The 7,607-nt window shown below is 43.0% G+C and overlaps 1 protein-coding gene across 1 annotated transcript; it reads left to right on the top strand.

The window, feature by feature from the left end:
• The first annotated feature begins 557 nt into the window (after positions 1-557).
• On the top strand, positions 558-6,127 carry LOC111645039 (guanine nucleotide-binding protein G(olf) subunit alpha-like). Its single transcript, XM_023394066.2, has 13 exons — positions 558-804; positions 1,440-1,580; positions 1,712-1,784; positions 2,092-2,146; positions 2,235-2,354; positions 2,988-3,085; positions 3,275-3,329; positions 3,419-3,492; positions 4,295-4,353; positions 4,431-4,551; positions 4,811-4,941; positions 5,196-5,263; positions 5,379-6,127. Exons 2-13 carry the CDS (start codon positions 1,445-1,447, stop codon positions 5,523-5,525), a joined length of 1,137 nt encoding a protein of 378 aa, XP_023249834.1. The 5' UTR covers positions 558-804; positions 1,440-1,444; the 3' UTR covers positions 5,526-6,127.
• Positions 6,128-7,607: the final 1,480 nt, after the last annotated feature.

Raw genomic sequence — 7,607 nt, 5'->3', positions numbered from 1 at the left:
CAACATAATAAGAAAAGAAATCATCTCTGAAATTTAAAGTTTCTCTTCAAATGATTGTAGATGAATTATATTGACGCAAATCATTTCTGTAAAGCAACTGAATAATAATAATAATTATAATGAAACTAAATGTAGAGCAGTGAAATGTTACTTGTCTGAACCAAAGATAATAAATCCCCCCTGAGTGGCTCAGAATCTTTAGACACTATCAGATCTAACTACAGAACATGTGACTCTATATCTGTCAGTGTTTCCACTGACCTACTGTCTGCTGGTCCAGAGTCAGTTCTGGTCCAGAGTCAGTTCTGGTCCAGCAGAGTCCAGACTGAAACCAGGAGAAACCAGCAGAGGAGGATTGTGTTTGTGGATCCAGCTGCTGGTTGTCAGGCAGCAAACTAACACTGGAGGAAAACAAGCAAAATCCCCCAAAGAAAACACAGTGTGTCAACTAATGAGGCGCTATTACAGACCGGGGTGGGGGTTAGAGATAGACAGGAGAGAGAGAAAGAAAGAGAGAGAGAGAAAAGAGAGAGAGAGAGAGAGAGAGAGAGAGAGACAGGCTCAGGTGTTCCCTCTCAGTTCAAGAGAAGAAAGAAAACCACCAGAAGAACTGGCTCTGTTTCTGGACCTAAATTGGACTGAACTGGACTTTAACTGGACTGAAGTGGACAGCTGCAGGACAGACGGGGGATGCTGATTGGTTGAGGAGCTGCTGTTACGTTTTGTTCTTGTTGGACTTTGATGGACGGGCAGAAAGACGGACTTATCTGGACCTGCTGAGTCGGCAATCACCAACAGCTACAGGTCAGTAGAACCCAGAATGAACTGGGACCAGCTGCTTACATACTGGGTTTACTGGTTTCAGAAGTGGTGGCAGAAGTGTTTGAGTACTGGGATGTAAAAATACTGTGTTTAGGTAAAAAGTTCGACTGATGATTTTGTGAACAGTAAACGTTGCTGCTTCAGGTTCAGCTGTAATGTGTGAATTTCTTCTCTCTCAGTTTGTGGTTAATTCTTTTTCTTATTTCCTTGTGTTTGTTTTTTCTTCCTGATCCTTTTTCGGTGCACAACTTTCTTACGATGTTTTCAAAATGTTACATCATTAAAATATTAAATTACATACAGAAGATTTGTAGTTTTCCCACAGTCAGGTGAACAGGTTCAGGTATGACCAGTGATTTAAGGACCCCTATATAAACCCTAATCTAAACCTTATCTAAACCAAATCTCCATCTGGAGTGAATGAAAACCTGAAACTAAACCTGGATTAAAGTTAATATAAACCTAAATGAAAGTTTAATTAACCAAAACTATGTTTTATCTGGACTGAATGAAAAGTACCGATTCTAAACTTAAATAAACTTCAGTTGGTTGTTTAATGGTTTGAGTTGTTTGTTTACTGGTTTCAGGTGGTTGTTTAATGGTTTATGTGGTTCCAGGTGAGATGGGCTGTCTGGGAGGGAAGACGGAGGAAGAACGACTGGATGAAAAAGCGAAGAGAGAAGCGAACAAGAAGATTGAGAGACAGCTGCAGAAAGAAAGACAGGCTTATAAAGCTACACACAGACTGTTACTGCTGGGTGAGACACCTGTCTGTCTATACATCTGCCTGACTGCACACCTGTCTGTCTGACTGTCTGTACACCTGTCTGTCTAACTGCCTGTCCGTCTGCACACCTGTCTGTCTATCTAACTGCCTTTCTGTCTGCAGGTGCAGGAGAATCAGGTAAAAGCACCATAGTGAAGCAGATGAGGATTCTTCATGTGGACGGCTTCAACGCTGAGTGAGTCAAACTGACTGACACACAGGTTAGATACCTAGCCCTGTACCTGTGTGACAGGTGAGACAGGTGACGGTCCTGACCCTGATCAGTCGGTTTCCTCCTGGTCACAGAGGAAACATCAATATGTGATAAAGTATTCATTCAGAGGTTAAAAGTTAAAGAGGATTTAATCTTCAGACAAGTCCTGACCTTTGAATCATGAGACCGTGTTTTCTTGTCGTCTATGAAAATCAAAGTTCAGACGTAGAGTTTTGTCACTGCGATTGACTGATGTCGTCAAAGTGATGGGGTTCAAACTGTTTTCCAGAGAGAAGCAGCAGAAGATTCAGGACATCAGGAAAAACGTGAAGGACGCCATCGTGGTAGGTAACATGACTGACGGTCACCACTATCAACACCCACAGCAGCCAATCACAGAGATGTGTGTGTGTGTGTGTGTGTGTGTTCCAGACCATCGTGTCAGCTATGAGTATCTTGACTCCACCCATTCCTATTGGTAACCCTGGCAACCAGTTCAGAGTCGACTACATCAAGAGCATTGCACCACTGTCTGACTTTGAATACACTGAGGTAACACACACACACACACACACTCACACGCACACACGCACACCTGTGAGTACACTTGTGTTACAGTGTAGTTGTGCTCAGGTTTGTGTGTATCCTGACTGAGCTGCTGCAGGTGCAGCTCTGTCTCACCTGTTGTCAGTCATTGTCAGTGAGCTGAAATAAAACAGGTGAACTGTTCCTTTAAAGTTGCACCTGGAGAGTTGGTTAAGAGCTTGTTTGTTTTTAATGATGTTAATGACATGATGTAACGAGTTAACCTGGGACTGAAACACACACACACACACCTACCTGTGTGTGTGTCTCACCTGAGGCCTCATTATCCAGACGTCTCCGGTCTCTGAGGACGACGAAGAGACAAAACAAGCGTCTTTTTGCCTTTTTCTTCTGTTGTCTGATTGGTCAACAGGATGCACACACTTTAAAGTGCTGTCACTGCTGTCCAATCAGATGATGTCACACTGAAGCGTTTACCTGGAGAAACATGTGACCCATGCAGATACAGTGAACACAGCGAGTCTCCAAAGACCAGAATCTGCACCCAGGTCTGGAGCTGATTCAATATGTGTTTGTCCTTGTGAAGTCTGCAGAATGTAGAGGACTAACTGTCTGTCTCTCTGTCTGTCTATCTGTCAGGAGTTCTTTGAGCATGCTCAGAAGCTGTGGGAAGACGACGGCGTGAAGGCGTGTTTCGAACGCTCCAATGAATATCAGCTGATCGACTGTGCTCAGTAGTAAGAAAACACACAACAAACAATAAACACCAACACAGAGCAACTACGACATTTATATCCCAGCGGACCAATCACAGCTCAGGGCCGAGGAGGGGGTGGGATGCAGGACTGGGGGTGTTGGCAGCGGCATGTGCTTGGCTGAAAAGGCCTGTGATGTCACATGACCACCTGCGTGTCTGTGTGTTGCAGCTTCCTGGACAGGTTGGACTCAGTTAGGAGGACGGATTACACACCTAATGACCAGGTAACAAACTGGCCGATCAGCTTGCAGCATCCATGATGACTCATCTGTTACCAGGCTGATGGTAAAAACATTTTCTTCTTCTCCTGCAGGATTTGTTGCGTTGCAGAGTTTTGACTTCAGGGATTTTTGAAACCAGGTTCCAAGTGGACAAGGTCAACTTCCAGTGAGTGCCTTAAGCCCCACCCTCTATGTCCAACTGCACCGCTCACCTGTCTCTTCTATGTAACTGCTGCTTTTGAAGGTTGAGTCCAAATGAAAAGTTCTTGATTAAAAGAAAAAGTCAAAGGTCACAGTCTGACAATGTTAAACTACAACTCCCAGAGAGCACTGCTGTAAGGACCGCCCAATCAGAGAGCTTCAGGCTGTGTTGTCAGGTGAAATTAGAAGTTGGTCTCTGTAGAACCTGTTGATTAGATCAGGGGTCACCTTCCAGGTAGCACATGACCCGACTCCTGTCCCTGCAGTTGGGGAGTCAACAGGGTGAGAGTGGGGGGACAACAGGGTGGGGGGCAGACAGGGTGAGGACCCCATGTAATTGATTGGGGCTGTTCCCCTCCCACACAAGGGACCCCTGGTGTCCCTGGTGCAGGTGAAGTGACACGATTCCAAAAATGGCTGTTCATCAGGTTTAGTCTTGCCCCTCCTCTGGGACCTGGGAGCCTTGGTGACCGTAACCCAGGACAACCTGTCCACACAAACCCCTTCCACCCTCTGGTGCTCTTTGGATCATCACTGCTTCCTGTATCTCTGCTTCTGATTGGCTCTTGTCTGGTTCAGGGTCAGCGGCTGGTTGTTGTTGATCACTGATAAATCCTGGATCAGTTCTGACAGAGTTCAGATGCTGATTGGCTGTGTCTCCACAGGAAAGGTGGCCAAGACTGCTGGGTGTTATAGTATTCAGACCCTGGTTTGTCAGCAGAGAGGGGGCGGGTCTTCACTGTCACTGACTGTCCTTTGTCTGTCAGTATGTTTGATGTAGGAGGACAGAGGGACGAGCGCAGGAAGTGGATCCAGTGCTTCAACGGTGAGAAAACAAACAGACACATTGAAGAAGGTGAGAGGAGGTGTCCTGAGATCAGTGTGTTTGTCTTCTCTGTTCAGATGTGACGGCCATCATCTTCGTTGCAGCCAGCAGCAGCTACAACATGGTGATCAGAGAGGACAACTCCACCAACCGGCTTCGAGAGTCCCTAGATCTCTTCAGATCCATCTGGACCAACAGGTTCTTCACTTCACCCTCTGTGCTCTGTGATTGGCTGTACTTAACCCCCTCTGTGCTCTCATTGGCTGAGGTTAACCCTCTCTGTGCTGTGATTGGCTGTAGTTAACCCTCTATGCTGTGTGATTGGCTGTCGTTAACCCTCTCTGTGCTCTGATTGGCTGTAGTTAACCCTCTCTGTGCTCTCTGATTGGCTGTAGTTAACCCTCTATGCTGTGTGATTGGCTGTTGTTAACCCTCTCTGTGCTCTGATTGGCTGCAGGTTTCTGAAGACCATCTCAGTGATCTTGTTCCTAAACAAACAGGATGTGCTGGCTGACAAGATTCTGGCTGGAAAATCTAAACTGGAGGATTATTTCCCAGAATACAATAACTACCAGGTCCCTGTTGATGGTACGATACAGATACTATATTTACACACAGAGGTGTTGTACTGAAGTACAGTTTGAGGTTTTGGTACTAGAGTATTTCCATTTTCTGCTCCTTTATACTTCTGCTTGACAACATTTATTACAGCTGTAGTTACATAAGAAAACGTGATGATCAAACTGTGATTTTTCCTCTTTCCTCTGTATGAGTTTTGACTGAAGTAAAAGAAGTGATGACCTCTGACCTCTGTGTATAAAAACATGTCGATGTGTTTCCAGCTGTTCCAGATGCTGATGAAGACCCCAGAGTGACCCGAGCCAAGTTCTTCATCAGGGACGAGTTTCTGGTAAAAAAAAAAAGTTTCCAGTCTTGCTCATGATAATGCAGTAATCATCATCATCATCATCATCATCATGATCACTGCGACATGCTGACACAGACGTTTTGACTCTGTTTCTCAGAGGATCAGCACGGCGAGCGGTGATGGGAAACATTACTGTTATCCTCACTTCACCTGCGCCATTGACACTGAGAACATTCGCCGTGTCTTCAACGACTGCCGTGACATCATCCAGCGCATGCACCTGCGGCAGTACGAGCTGCTCTGATTGGCTGCTGAGAGCTCACCTGGCCCCGCTTCTGCTCATGGACAGAGAAATGCAGCTAATCCAGAGGCTAATCTGATATCTAATCAATGCTGATAGCCGATCAATACTAATAGATCTGATATATTTATACCTTATATGATCCATTTTATCACAGACTTGTATCACACAGCTGTTATCAGTTCAAATGGGGTGTTATTGATTAATTATCAGGACAGATTCGAAGTATCTGTGCCTTTCTTTTGTTTCTATACCTCTGCCTGACGCAGGGGATTGTGGGTAGTGTATTTCTGATGTTGTTGCACTCTGGCTGTCATATGAGAGGGGACAGTATAGAAAACTAGTTTAGACTTGTAGAAAACCTTAAAGATGGAATCTAAATATATTTTTTCATGATTCTGAACTTAGAGTATATTATTATGATCTTCTCCCTGATTGGCTGTTTGAGACTATGATGTGATTTTACATCTCTGTATTTATACCTGGAAGATCGGGTTCAAAAGAACTGTAGATTTATCTCTTTAGAGTTAGCAGCTAGATTTTCAAAACAAGATTTTTAACTTTCCTTCAACATGAAAGTGAACATATTTTCCTTGTTGTTAAAATGTGACATTAAAGAGTTTTTATGTCAAAGTTCTGATTTACTGTTTTTCAGGTGAACATGTTACAACCGAATGTCATACATGTTGTAAAAACAGTCTTACACATGTTGTAACAACAGACTCACACATGTTGTAATAACAGTCTCACACATGTTGTAATAACAGTCTCACACATGTTGTAACAACAGACTCACACATGTTGTAATAACAGTCTCACACATGTTGTAACAACAGACTCACACATGTTGTAATAACAGTCTCACACATGTTGTAACAACAGACTCACACATGTTGTAATAACAGTCTCACACATGTTGTAACAACAGACTCACACATGTTGTAATAACAGTCTCACACATGTTGTAACAACAGTCCCATATGTTGTAACAACAGTCTTACACATGTTGTAACAGTCTCACATATATTGTAACAACAGTCTTACACATGTTGTAACAGTCTCACATATATTGTAACAACAGTCTCACACATGTTGTAATAACAGTCTCACACATGTTGTAACAACAGACTCACACATGTTGTAATAACAGTCTCACACATGTTGTAACAACAGTCTTACACATGTTGTAACAGTCTCACATATGTTGTAACAACAGTCTTACACATGTTGTAATAACAGTCTCACACATGTTGTAACAACAGACTCACACATGTTGTAATAACAGTCTCACACATGTTGTAACAGTCTCACATATATTGTAACAACAGTCTTACACATGTTGTAATAACAGTCTCACACATGTTGTAACAACAGTCCCATATGTTGTAACAACAGTCTTACACATGTTGTAATAACAGTCTCACACATGTTGTAATAACAGTCTCACACATGTTGTAACAACAGTCCCATATGTTGTAACAACAGTCTTACACATGTTGTAACAGTCTCACATATATTGTAACAACAGTCTTACACATGTTGTAATAACAGTCTTACACATGTTGTAATAACAGTCTCACACATGTTGTAACAACAGTCCCATATGTTGTAACAACAGTCTTACACATGTTGTAACAGTCTCACATATATTGTAACAACAGTCTTACACATGTTGTAATAACAGTCTTACACATGTTGTAATAACAGTCTCACACATGTTGTAACAACAGACTCACACATGTTGTAACAACAGTCCCATATGTTGTAACAACAGTCTTACACATGTTGTAACTCCTGTAGTGCTCAGTTAGAATCTGTGTCAATCAAACTGCTGCTTCACAAAGAAAGAGGGGAAACAGATCAACAACAGTCTGAGGACCAATCATTACATTTGATTATTGATGAGAGCATATTCATCAATAACGCAGGACAGCAACTCACTGAACAGCACAGATGAAGCTGCGGTTCCTGCCAAAACCAGCAGATGTCAGTTTAGTGCTGTTTCTGCTCAGACTGAAACTCTCCTTCTACACACAGGATTTCAATGGTAGAAAAAAAACAGTGAAACTGTCTTAACCATTAAAA

Source organism: Seriola lalandi, unplaced genomic scaffold, assembly GCF_002814215.2.
Source record: "Seriola lalandi dorsalis isolate HSWRI2012SDOR001 ecotype SW California unplaced genomic scaffold, Sedor1 jcf7180002054945, whole genome shotgun sequence".
Classification (NCBI taxonomy): Eukaryota; Metazoa; Chordata; class Actinopteri; order Carangiformes; family Carangidae; genus Seriola; species Seriola lalandi.
The sequence above is the reverse complement of the archived record's forward strand: the minus strand, read 5'-3'. Positions and strand labels throughout refer to the sequence as shown.